This window comes from Falco naumanni, chromosome 5 (genome assembly GCF_017639655.2).
Source record: "Falco naumanni isolate bFalNau1 chromosome 5, bFalNau1.pat, whole genome shotgun sequence".
In the NCBI taxonomy this organism is placed as follows: Eukaryota; Metazoa; Chordata; class Aves; order Falconiformes; family Falconidae; genus Falco; species Falco naumanni.
The window spans coordinates 64,633,595-64,647,259 of NC_054058.1; the positions used below are offsets into that span (position 1 = coordinate 64,633,595).

A 13,665-nucleotide genomic window follows, 5' to 3' on the forward strand; every position below is an offset into this window, starting at 1 on the left:
TCTGATTACATGAGTCATTTCTGTGTTTACTTAGAATGCATGCTGTTTATATCACGGTCAATGTCTGTATGTGAACACATATATTTGCATGCTATACGGTACAGTAACACTGCAGTTCTCGGTCCTCACCGGGCATCACAAAAATGTGAGAAAGGAAACATGTAAAAACTGGTGTATAGCAGAAGTGTAAGAAAGAAATAGTGATAGAGCGTAACAACAGAAGTAGAAAGCTGCCGCTCCTGGTCTGGTAGACAAAATGAGCCTTAAAGGGCTCAGTAATGTATATGAAAGAAATGGGAAGAGATCTAATGAGAATGGAAATGGCCTTGAGCTTCAAAGCAATCTCCTGATTATAAGGCTGAGAGAGTTGAGGGTAGATTTAGATGAGATGTTAAGAAGAAATTCTTCCCTGTGAGGGCAGTGAGGCACTGACACAGGTTGCCCAGGTAAGCTGTGGATGCCCCATCCCTGGCAGTGTTCAAGGTCAGGTTGGACGGGGCTGGGAGCAACCTGGGCTGGTGGAAGTTGTCCCAGGGGGTTGGAACTAGATGGTCTTTAAGGTCCCTTCCAACCCAAACCATTCTTGATGCTGTGAATCTGTGCATGTGACACGGACAGGCATAAGCAGCCACCTGCTCCCTCAGGCTGCTGTTGGGTTGAGTTGGACCTAAGTTAATTGGCTTAGAAACCTGATAATCAAGTGCTGAGCTTCAGCTTGTATCTTTCCTTAGGGGCAACTTGTTTGCATAAATGAAGTGATGGCTGGCAGCTTTCAGTGTGCTGTCTTTGTGTGTGCACCGGGATGTACACCAGGGTAAGGGGAACAGTATCATGACCTGAGGTGGGATTTGGAGAAATGAGAGAGACTGTCTTGGAGCAGATTTGTTACATATTTAGAAAAACGCTGCCGCTGACCTCTTTCAATGAACTTCGGTTCCAATACTGCTGTTATTCACAGAACTGGAGTGGCAGAATGGTTGGAAAGGGGGAATTCTGGGAGTACTAAAATGTGGGAAATAAAAACAGCTGCTGGATGCTGTGATAGTGTAGGAGCCCCTGATCTTTGCAATTCCCAGTTCACAATCTCGAGCTTGTAATTTTTTTAAGCATAATTCTACTTTTATTTAGAACCCCTTTTAAATCATGGTTTATCGTGTTTCGTTTTCTGCTCAAGCGTGGGAAACACCGCTTTGAAAGTGCAAGCCTAAAACTGTAGTGGACTGTAATTTACTCTGTTAAAATTGAGAGCTAGCCGTATTGTTTAAACAACTTCCACTTTTTTGAGGCAGGCCTGGTGATTTATATTGCCGTTTTCCTCTTAATTTATGTATGTGCTCTGTTCTGTTCCATGTGAAATTATGTCCCCGTTAAGGAATAATTTATGGCTACCACTGCCTTTCTAATGCAGTTCCCACCACGTTCCTGACCTGATGGGATGTGAACCCAGGTTTACACCGCTAGGGCCAGAGCTTTCCCACAGAGAGTTTTTGTGGCTGCCTGGCCTGCTGTCACCATCTTACCATGGAGATCATGCAGTGGGTGGGCTCAGCGGGACAGGCAGGTATCCATAGCTGTCATCTCAGGGGAGAGGGATGACACATGTAACGCTGAGCTGGGAAACACTGATGTGTTTGAAATGGCTGGCAAAGTGGAAACTGGCATGTGGGCAGGGCTTGCATGGTTCAGTGGCATTGTGCCAAGCCAGCTGGGTCTGTCAGGGACCCTTAGGCTGTCCCCAACCCATCTGAGTGTTCCCTTCCTTGCCCTGCATATGTGTCCTTTGCTTCCTGTCAGATTGGCAAGGAAATCCTTTTGGCAGCCTCCAGCCTTCCCTTCCTCCTTCCAGGACACAAAGCAGTACTTTGCATGCAGCCTCGGTCAGGCCAAAGTACCTGAGGAGTAGCGTGCCCACAGAGGGAAGTCTTTTTGAAGTCTTTGCATCCCATGTTCATAGAATCACAGAATGATTTGGGTTGAAAAGGACCTTTCGAGGTCATTTAGTCCAACCCCCCCACCCTGCAATGAGCAGGGACACCTTCAACTAAACCAGGTTGCTCACAGCCCTGTTCAACCTGACCTTGAATGTTTTCAGGGATGGGGTATCTACCACCTCTGGGCAACCTGTGCCAGTGTCTCACCACTCTCACAGTAAAAAATTTCTCCCTAGTATCTAAATCTAAATCCACCTTCTTTCAGTTTAAAGCCATTCACCTTGTCCTATCATATGCCGTTGTAAAAAGTGTCTCTCCAACTCTCTCAGCCTGTCTTCCTAGGAGAGGTGCTCCAGCTCTGAGCATCTTCATGGCCTCCTCTGGACTCTTTCCAACAGATCTGTGTCCTTATGTTGGGGCCCCCAGAGCAGAGCAGGGGAATCGCCTCCCTGGCCCTACTGGCCATGCTGTTTGTGATGCAGCCCAGGATATGGTAGGCTTGCTGGGCTGCAAGCACACATTGCTGGGTCATGTCCAGCTTTTCAGCCACAGAGCTGCTGCCAATCCTTTCACCCCCCAGCCTGTATTGATACCAGGTGTTTCCCTGACCCAGGTGCAGGACCTTGCCCTTGGCCCTGTTGAACCTCATGAGGTTCATGTGGGCCCATTTCTTGAGCTTGTCCAGGTCCCTCTGGATGGCCTCCCATCCCTCAAGCGTGCCAGCCACACCATTCGGCTTGGTGTCGTCAGCAAACTTACTAAGGACACACGTGATCCCACACGTGAAGATATTAAATAGTACTGATCCCAGCATGGATCCTTGGGAGACACCATTTGTCACAATATCCATCTGGGTGTTGAGCCATTGACCACTATCCTTTGGACACAACAATCCAACCAGTTCCTCATCCAACAATGAGCTGCAGGACTTCACCATGGGTCCAGCTCCCCTCTCCTCTGGTTGCAGACTTGAGATGTGACTGATACAAGAGTCTGGGCTGTTTATTGCCTGATCAACACACTACTAATGGTCTAATAATTCACAAAGCTAATTGGTGAAACTAATTAACTTCTAATAATAGACCACTATTATATACAATTCTGTCCTTCACACTCTGATTAGTTACGCACAATTATCAAGCTACAGTTAAAGCTACTGTTCAGAAACAGCTCTGTTGCTCCTCATTCTACCACTCAGTAACTGTTATCTTTGCTTCTGGAATCCTCCTTTTTGCCACCTAGTTTTATCCTTTCCCTGCTTGTTTTTGTTCCCAAATAAACAACTAGGCCATAAACACTTTTTCCTCTTTTTTGCCAATTTTGCTACATCTGTTCCCAAAGCTGATGTTTCTACTGCCTAGGCAATCTTGGCCTCACAGGTAATTATTTATATACCTGCCTACATACAGGTGACCTTTGCAAGGTTCTGCTTCCCCAAAAGATCCCCCAAACTTCCCTTCAATTTGGCTCTTAGTGGCTTTTAAAAATTACTTTTTTGTGGTTTCACCACATGCAAAAAAACTGTAGCTGCAGGAGAGATTCATGAAAGTCTTCTTAGCTCTGCAGGAATTACTGAAATTAAGGAGGAGCAAGTGTAACAAATCAGCATTTTTTTGCTGCAAAGGAGAAATACCCCCTAGAAGTCTGCTGGCGTTTAAGTCAATTTTGTTTTAAAGTGCTCCCTCCTACGTCCTTAAGTCTCTTCACTGTCAAAGGATTCTCCACGTTACAGTAAAACATCTTCTCCCATCTCTCAGATTCCCACTCCTCAGAGCACAGGCCTAACCCTGCCCCTTCCACCTGAGCACAGGAGGCTGCTCCAAACCACCCTTCTGCTGCACTGGTCCAAGCGTGACACATGTGGCGACATGTGTGGCGAGGCCACGCAGCTGCGGACTGCAGAGGTCGGACCTGTGAGCCCAAAACTGCCATCTCCAAACCAAAAAGTGACCCGCTGACAGGATTACTGTGAAGTAATTAAAGGACTTCATGCAAACGGTTTAATGGCATGGTCTTGACAGCAATAGTTGGATGTCTGCGGGTATGAGGTGCCTGGGGAGGGGGGGTGGGGGGTGGCAGGGGACATGGACACACGCCGGCGATGGCGAGGGCTGACATCCACCACCTCTACCCAGCTGAAAAGTAAAAAAAAAAAAAAAAAAAAGAGAGACAAATAATGAAACGGGGCTTCGGACAAACTGTTTTGACCAAGAGCTTTAAGCTTTCAGGTAACACGTGGCATCGCTGCTTGGTTTAAATGATGCGCCGGGGCTGTGCTCCAGTGCCTCGTGGGTACGGCCCCCGCCCGGCCGCTTCGAGCCTGCGGAGGGACGGCGGCCCCGGGGAAAGCTCAGCCCGGGCCCCGCCAGCCTCCAGCGCTCCGGAAGGCCGCCCGACACCAACTTTTCCTCACAGCTCTGTAAAAAACCGCGATTCCAGGGCTTCTCCGCGGGGCCGGGCCGGGCCCGCCCGCCGCCGCCAGGAGCCCTGCTGCCTGCCGAGCGTTCGATGCGCCACGCCCCGCCCCGCTCCGCTCGATGCGCTCGGCGCTGGAGCGGCGGTGCCTGGCGCTGGCGGCAGGGAGGCGCGGCGCCAAGATGGCGGCGGCGGGCTCTGCGTGAGCGTCCCTCGGCCCTCCCGGCCCTGGGCGGGCGGCGGGCCCGGGTGGCGCCGCGCCGAGCCGAGCCGGCATGTGCGAGACCTACTCGCGGTGGCTGCTGCGGGTGTCGGTAGCGCAGATTTGTCAGGCGCTGGGTTGGGACTCGGTGCAGGTTTCGGCCTGCGACCTCCTCACCGACGTTCTGCAGCGGTACCTACAGGGGCTGGGCCGGGGCTGCCACCGTTACTGCGAGCTCTGTGAGTGCGGGCCGGGCCGGGCGCTGGGCGGCGGTGGTGTGGGGAGAGGGGCTGCGGCAAAGGACGGAGTCGTTGGTGGCCGGACACGGTCCTGGGAAGGCGGCTGGGGGTGGCTCTGCTTGAGCAGCGATTTGGACTGAGTGACCTCTGTAAGTCCCTGCCAGCCCCGGCCGTTGTGTGAAGGGGGCTGCGGAGCAGTGCTGTGGGTCCTGGGGTGGGGAGGCTGTGGGGAGGAAAGCTGTGGGCTAGCATCGTGGAGGAACGGGGAGGGCAGCTGTGGGGTGGGAGGCTGTAGGGCAGTGCTGGGGGCTGGGGGGAGGAGCTTTTTAGCGGGAGGGTCGTGGAGATGTGGGCTCTGGGGCAGTGCAGAAGGGCATGGGGAGGGGGGCTTTGGCAGCGCTGGGGGCTGGGGGGGCAGTGGATGCGAGGTGTGTGCATGGGGGTGACCAGCCTGTGCGGAGGTGGTCTTTAGCAGAGAGATGTGGGCATGGGGAAGATCAGGCTGTGAGGCAGTGCAGGGGGAGTGGGAGAAATCAGGCTGTGGGGCAGTGGATGTGAGGTGTCGATGTGGGGGAGGTCAGTTTGTGGGCCAGTGTTGGAGCTGTGGGGCGGTGGGCTGTGGAGCAGTGTAGAGGACTAAGAGGATGGGGAGGGAAGCCATGGGACAGTGCAGGTCCACAGGAGCCCTGCTGTGAGGCAGAGGTGGGCTGTGGCCCAGCAGGTCTGGGGTGTGGGCATGGGTGAGGAGTTGGGACTGTGGGGCTGTGGACTTGCAGGAAACAAAGCTCTATGGCAATGGGTCTGGGGTGTGGAGAGATGGGGCTCCTGCCCCCCTTTCTCTGGCTATAGCATGCAGGGTACTAGGGGGGGGCGTGTACAGGAGGAGGAGATGGGACTGATCCTTCTGCTGGGGCTGTAGTGGTTTGAATCTGGGAGGGGGATGTACTGGGGGGTAGAAGGGGCAGCCAGGTCCCTTGCTGGGTGGGATGTATGCATGGAAGGACGTGATGCTGTTGCTGTGCTGTCCTGGCTCGTCTTTGGGTCAGGATCTATGCCCTGGGGGGGAATGCTGTGGGGACCCACTGCAGGTGGGGATGTATGTGTAGGGTTCATGGTGTTGGCACAAGGGGAAGTGCTGAGGCTGTAGGGCACAAGGTTTGGGCTGGATGTACAGGGTGGGAAGGTGAGAGGTGTTAACCCCAGAGCTGGGGCTGTAGTGTGTGTTTCTGGGGTGTGTGTAAAGAGTGAAGAGATGCGGCTCCAGCACATGGGGTCCAAGAGGTGTGCCCTGGGGGGAGTGGAGTCACCTGCATGGGAAGATGTGACTGGAAATGCTATTGCTGGGGCTGGAGTATTCTGGGCTGGGTATATATGTGTAAGGGGGGTGTGGTTTCTGGGGCTGGAGGTGTATGTGTGCAAGGGGAGATGTGGGGATGCACATATTGTATGCTGTTTGTGGTCAGGGATGTATGTGTATAGGGATGACATGGGGCTGTGGTGCCTGGTGTCGGGGATGCACATGTATGGGGCTGGGCAGGGGGCTACAGACAGGGATTGACACATACCTGAGCACTGTGGGGCCATATACATGAGGCTGGGGCTGTGTGCAGACAGAGGGAAGCAATGGTACTGTGGGGCTGGGAATGTGTGTATGGGGGGGTGCGGGGCTGCAGCGTGTGAAGGCAGGGATGCGCTAGAATGGTTTTTGGGGAGATGGAGCTGTAGTGCACAGGATGTAGGAGGGTGTGTATGCGGAATGGGAGGGATGAGGCTGGGGATAATTTTACTGCATGTGGCATGAGGTGTGAGTGTCCTCATGTGGATGCAGTGGAAGAGGTTTGGCTGGATATGTGGGGGGCTGGAGTTGGCCCACGCTGCCATTAAGATGGCACGTGCAGAAGGAGCTGGGAGTGATGGTGGGGGGCTGGAGTTGGCCCACGCTGCCATTAAGATGGCACGTGCAGAAGGAGCTGGGAGTGATGGTGTGAGGCAGGGTGCCCAGGGCCTCACTGGATTTAGAGTCAGGCTGTGCTGGAGTGGGAGTGCGCAGGGGGTGAGGGGAGAAGAGGAAGAAGAGAGGTTTGGGAGTCAGTGTGAGGACTGCTGGCTGGGTCACATAGGAGTATGGAGTGTGTGTATGGGATGGAGAAAGGGCAACAAGTATCACTGTTGGGTCTGTGAGTGTGACAGAGGATGAAGTTTTGTGTCCCTTGGGGTTGTCTGTGTACCTGCAGAGCCTGCAGTGGAGGTGCTGGGGAGGGCAGGGCTGGAGTGGTGGGTGACCCGCTGGTACCTGCAGAATATTGCCGTGTGGGAGGACAGGATGTCCAGTTGCTTGCTGGGTCAGTAATGCTGACTGGGGGGATGAGAAGGGGGTAGGGGTCTGCTGGGTGTGGGAATGTCAAGAAAGGGGTGCTGATGTCCTCTTGGGTCAGGGAGGGTGTGGGAAGGTGGCAGTATTTGAGGATGTGGTGGATTGCCAGGTGCCCACGAAAGCTGCTCTATCATTCCCTTCCTCAGCTGGGCAGGGGAGAGAAAATACAACAAAAGGCTCATGGGTCGAGATAAGGACAGAGAGAGATCTTTACCAATTACTGTGAAGGGCAGAACAGACTAGACTTGGGTAAATCAGTTTATTACCATTCAAATCGGAGTAGGATGATAAGAACTAAAACCAAGATTCTAAAACACGTCCCTCCAACTCATGCTTTCTTCCTGGTCTCAGTTTCACTCCTGAATTCTCTACTTTCTCCCTGCCAGCAGTGCAGGGGGACAGGGAATGGGGATTACAGTCAGTTCATCACACATTGTCTCTGCTACTCCTTCTTCCTCATGCTCTTCCCCTTCCCCAGCACGGGGTTCCTTCCACAGGAGACAGTCCTCCTCCAACTCTCCAACATGAGTCCTTCCCACAGGCTGCAGTTCTTCACAAACTGCTCCAGCATGGGTCCCCAGCCCTGCCAGCAAACCAGCTCCAGCCTGGGCTCCTCTCCCTATGGGGCCACAGGCCCTGCCAGCAGCCAGCTGCAGCACAGGCTGTCCATGGGTCACAGCCTCCTTTGGGCATCTCCCTACTCCGGCATGGGATCCCCCACGGGCTGCAGGTGGGGATCTGCTCCCCTGTGGGCTCCATCATCTGGGGGCACAGCCTGCCTCGCCAGGGGGTTTCACCATGGGCTGCCTGGGAATCTGCTCCTGCACCTGGAGCATCTCCTGCTCCTCCTTCTGTGCTGACTTGTGTGTCTGCAGTGCTGTTGCTCTCGCATGTTCTCATGCTTCTCTTCCACTGCAATTGTTGCACAGTTTTTTTCCCCTCTTCTTAAATATGTTATCACAGAGGCGCTAGCTCTGGATGGGCTCCGCCTTGGCCAGCGGTGGGTCCATCTTGGAGCCAGCTAGCATTGGCTTTATCAGACACATGGGAAGCTTCTAGCAGCTCCTCACAGAAGCCACCCCTGTAGCCCTCCTGATACCAAAACCTTGCCGTGCAAACCAAATACAGGCGAGGGGAAGGCTGTCAGGGTGTTTACTAGGCCTGAACACAGGGAGTGTTGCAGGGGGTGTGGAGCAAGGCGCAGGCTCTTGGTGTGGCTGGAGGGTTATGAGTCCATGTGTGTGGAAGCCTTTGCTGCCCTACGTGTGGGGCAGGCAGGGAGGACAGCAGTGATTTGTGTGCAGAGATGGAGCTGCCAGTGCTGCTGCTGGATCTGTAATTATCGGGAGGGGGTGGGTGAGGTGTGCACATGGGGGGGGGGGGGGGGGGGGGGGGGCAGGGGGAGCAAGGGTGCCCTAATAGGGGTGGGTGTAGGCTGTGTATGCACGGAGAAATAGGGCTGCTTGCACCTCCTGTGCCAAGAGGGACTGGTTCCTTCCTTTGGCTGGTATAGAGCTGTAGGGTTGTGAGCTGCTGCTGTTCCACTTCTCTGTGTGTACTTGTGCAAGGGGAATTCCTGGAGAGTCCCCGGGGCAGAGGTCAGAGCCGCTGAGGTTGGGTCTGGTTGCAGGGAGGGTGTTTAGGGAAGCAGGGTTTGGAGCTGGGATAGATAACGTGATTGCTCACTTGAAGTGCTGGGTGAGGAGGTGACTCACTGATGGTGGGTTTGGGGCTACTATAGCCACCACTAGTTCAGAGAATGTGCTGGGGATTGTGGGATGTTGTGGGAGAGGTGAAAGGGACAGCAGCTGTGAAATTGTAAATGAGAAAGTTTGCCCACGCTTGCACTTCTGTCCAAGTTGTGGGAGTTGTGCTAATGAGGGTGTCGCAGCTACAGATGAGGGGAGTATCAGAGGCATGTTGCTGTCAACTGGTGGTGGATGCAGCCTCAGGATCAGAGGAACTATGAAGGCTGCGGTGCCAGCTTCCTCTGCAATAGTGAATTTGAAGAGTGTGTGGAGCAAAGACCCGTGAGGCAGGAAGTGTGGAGCGATTGGCTTGGTTGGGAGAAGAGCAGCCATGGCCTGGAGGTGCTGCTGGTTGTGGTAGTGTCCCTTCTCTGAAGCAAAAGTTCTGACTGCTGCAGTGATCGCTGATAAAGCAGAGTGATGAGCTGAATGTACCTGATACCTGCTCCTGCCTCTGCTTGGTCATTTCAGGAATAATTGAAATCAAGTCTGGCACTGCCAGTATAAGTGAGATTAGGAGGAACTTAGTGATGTTGCTGCAAACTTTTTGGATTTCAATTTTAGGTTGAATAGGTTTCCTTGTACAAGCTTTCCCCAAATTTGAGAGCTAGTTAGACGTGAAGCTGTGTATAGTTAGTCTGGAAAAATTGGACTATGCAATATTAACCTGTATCTCCCAGCAGCACAAATGCAGCTGCTGCACCTTTGAAGTCTGTATCTCAATCCAAACAGAAATGATCTGTAAAGCAATTAGAGTACAACAGAGTAGTGAGAACTGAGTTACAGGGTGAAAAAGGAGCTAACCTAGGCTTGGTCAGAGCTGTCCTTTGATATGGCTAGTACAAATATTGGGGTAGATGGTTTTGTAACTGGATCACTGCTTGTGCAGGAGAAGAGTTGTTGGGTAGCATTGCCCCCCAAGCTCAGCTGCTTCTGCCACAGGTGTTGCAGTGTTTGTAAGACTGGGAGGAAAACATGCGGAGTGCTTGAGAAATTGTAAACGTGGAGAACTAAGGTATCCCTCTCTTGCTTTGGCGTGCTTACTGAGAGTGGGCAATTCTTTTTGTACTCTGTGAATGGAGAAGTATCACAGCCCTTTTTTCTTGGGTTTGGGTTGTTGGTTTTTTTGTGGAGGAGAAGGGGAATATGCTGTTTCCATGCCAGTGATACAGTATTATTTTGTATTACCTCTCTTACTCCTGTGTTTCTTTCTTTAAAAGGTTTGTAAAAAGACATCTTAACGCTCAGCTGACATCTCCCCGCTTTTTCAGAATTGTTGCCTTTTGCTCCTAAAATAAGTTACTGTACAAACCCAGCTCTGGATGAATGAGTTGAATTTTGCCATGGTTTTGCATAAGTAGAATTAATTAAATTCGAATTGTAGCATCTTTATTGTCAGTGTGTTATCTCTGAGTCAAACCAGTGGGGTTTGAGTTAGCAGGGTTGTCAGCTGGAGGGACATAGTCTTTGTATTCGAAACTGAATGGATTTACTCTGACGTAATTGAGACAGTGTGGTATTGCTCTGAAAAGCATGTCATTGCTGTTCACATATTTTCTCAGTTGCAGAAGAAAATGATGGCTTTCCCAGCTGTGTTAGATCTTTGTTCCAGCTGTTACATCCCATTAGGAGAGCTACATTCAAGATTTTCATTACTTTTCTGCTGTTGTTTCTTTGCATTTGCAGTAGCTGTAGTTGATGGGAGCTTCTGTAGCTGCAAAGAGAAGGCAAAAGGATTTGCAAAGCAGGCTTGAGATGTGTTTGATGCTGTGAAATGCTTTTGAATACTGTGTTGAGGGTGGAGGAGAGGGTGAACTTACAGGGCAGAAAATAAGGGTTTTCCTGTTAAAGTACATGACATTGTGCTGTTCAAATTTGTGGAAAGCTTGTAAGAGGAAGCCTATTCAATATGCTGTATGCTTCATGTGTTTTTACTGTAAAATATAAATAAAACATTTGAAAAACAGTATTGGGAGTATGTAATTAAGGTACTGAACTACAAAACAGACATCATGTGGTTTCTGAGAGCAGAGTTCTGCGTTTGTGTTGATGGTAGTTTTAAGCAGAGGTGAAAAGGGAAGAGTTGTCTTACATGCTGCTTTGTTTTGCTCTCACAGTCCATGTGGTTTGACAGAGGTGGTGGCACAGCTGGTGCTTTGGGTTAACTGCTCTGGATTTTCTTGCATGTATTGGTTGGGGTTTATTTGTATTGGGGAACTGTCCAGTGAAGACGGAGCAGTATCTGCTTCATTTGCTAGGAATTATGCCAGTGCAGCTTGGAGGTGGATGGTTGGTTATAGAAGTGCAGCGTATGTTGCAGTTCACCTCTTGATTTAGCACATCCGGTAAGAGAATTCAGTTTCCAGTATGTTTACATGGGTGGTACAATTCATGGGAGGGATGAGGTGGGGAGTCATGATTTACGCCCTCAAAAGCCTGTTGCCTGTTTTTTCTATTACGCTAAAAAACCAACCAGGTTGAAAATACTTAACTTTAATCACAGAGGGCACCTGGGCATTTTTCAGCAGGACAAAATTAGATTATCTGCTGCTAAAAGCAGAAGTGTAATAAACTAGATAATTAACTTTGAGGTGTGTTGGATCTAGAAGTGGGTTTTTCAATACTCTTCTCTTGGATTTTCAGCACTGAACATATGCTTGGATATGCTGTTTTGTTGGGGTTTTTTCCTACTGAAATTTGCTTACCATGAAGAAATACAGTTTAAAAGTTGGTCTTTAGTTTCACATTGTATGATTATTTTTTTTTTTGAAGATTATTTTAATGTAAACTTAGAATCATAGACTATTTCAGTTTGGAAGGGACTCATAGGGAACATCAAGTCCAACTCCCTGTTCCTTGCTGGAATACCTAAAACTAATTATATATATATGTAAATAACATTATTAATATCAATTTTATTATATTAATGAGACTGCCGTTTTATTTGAAAGGCAGGTTCTGCTCTGGTGAGCACAACAGTGTAACTGGAAGGGAAAATGACAGATCTTGCAAAATGTTTTGCCAAGATAGAGCTGGCTCAAAACCTGCTCCAATGTCACTGCACAATCTCCTGTAAAGTAAAACTTAACTTCATTATAGCAGATCCTTCTTTGGAGGATGTAAAGAGCAGATTGATATTTTCATTGGGAATTCTCCACAGTGGAGAAAATTCATCTGGCATCAGCCATATATTTATTTCTTTCTAATTAAATGTCAAATTTACCTTGTAATTCTGTTCACTTGCGTTTTGGGTTTTTTTAGTTAGTTCACTCTTACCAGTATACGATAATAACCTCTATCAAGGTGTTAGATGATGATCACTTCAAATGAGCTAATACTGATGCTGAATGACTGCTATAACAAGTATCTATTCAGAGCCCATAACGTCTGTTATGTATACCTCTTTATGTCCTGATAACCTTAAATGTTGATGTTTTTAAGCTAATTAACTTCTTACTGGCTACCAATAAAGAAGAACAACTTGGGGTCTTGCTTGACATTTATGAAGTTACCAGGAAAAGGAGCAGACTCTGAGCAGCAATAGCAAGAAGATGCTTTTGCGTGACTGGTAACTACATTAATAGGACTCTTCCTTTTTTTCTCCCCCCACTAAGTGCACTCAAGTAAGGCATATATATACTTCTTAAATAATCCACTGTGTATGCTTCTGATTGTTCTTGTGGATGCTGGATGGAAGCAATGTGTTGTCTGCTTGAAAGAATTATCTTGGAGTAACTATCCAGTCTAGATACATGGGTATTTAATGTGTGGCAGGGTTGTGTGATGTGCTGAAGCACAAGGAATCTGTGATAAAGTCTGTAATAAAAATATGGAGGAGCTACCTAATAATTTTCTGGTTAAAATAAAATTTAAGAAGAATCTCTTTTATAGCAGACATGAGAATGAATGCTGAGCTACTTATAATAGACTGTATGTGTTGCATGAGTAGTGACTCACTAATTTTTCTCAATATATTAATCACAGAGCTGTAGTTGCTCCCTTTAAAAAACCCAGCATGACATTAAAAGCTCCTCTGTTCTGTACTTACTCAGTTCTTAAATTTTCACTGATTCCTATGAACTTTGGGCCAGGGAGGATGAAGTGATGGGGGTGAGTTTGGCAAAAGTAAGTCAGCTATTCGTGAGACTGAATTTAAGGAAAGGTAGTTTTTCCCTAACCCTCACCCACCCCCTCACAGTTTCTTTGGATGACATGAGCATTGGTCAGCTTGTTTGTTGGAGGGCTGTAGGAATTCTTGGGACTTTTACGAAAATAACTAGGCTTTAGTAGCTTCCAAAAATGTTGTTTCCCCACAAACTGAAAGTGAGCTTTCATTGCTAGAAGGGGAATTAGTGCACCACCCTCATTCTATTTGATTTGATTTTTCCTTGTGAACAGCTAGGTTTATCTGCAGGTGATGCTGAGCAGCAGAGTTGAGGGCTGAATAACTTTCCACCCAAATATTTGGCTCTGTTTCCCCATCGTTTCAGTGGTGTGCTTTTATGGGGGATCCATTTCTGTGTGTAGGTTCCTCCTCACACAGCATTCATCTTCATGCGTAGGGAAGCTGAGAGTAACATAACTGCGTGGCCATTCCCACAGGTTTCTGGTGAGCTGTTTTGAGACCAAATGGTCTTAATTTAGCTCTGCTGTTTGCTGCAGCTATATCAGTTTTGGAGCACAGTTCCCATTCAGGGAGATAGTACAGCTTAAAAGCTTGTGAGAAAGATATTTTCATAGCTCACTGTTTGTGAGG

At 49.3% G+C, this 13,665-nt stretch overlaps 1 protein-coding gene across 3 annotated transcripts in view; it reads left to right on the forward strand.

Moving 5' to 3' along the window:
- The first annotated feature begins 4,511 nt into the window (after positions 1 to 4,511).
- TAF3 (TATA-box binding protein associated factor 3) overlaps positions 4,512 to 13,665 on the forward strand; it is a 120,383-nt gene continuing 111,229 nt past the window's right edge. The window contains exon 1 of one of the 3 annotated variants that reach the window (XM_040595271.1): positions 4,512 to 4,787. In XM_040595271.1, the coding sequence (XP_040451205.1) occupies positions 4,622 to 4,787 (166 nt within the window). In that variant the 5' untranslated portion in view covers positions 4,512 to 4,621. Of the gene's footprint in view, positions 4,788 to 4,832; positions 4,937 to 12,458; positions 12,478 to 13,665 lie in introns of those variants that run through there. The other 2 variants (XM_040595272.1, XM_040595274.1) reach the window with 2 other exon arrangements.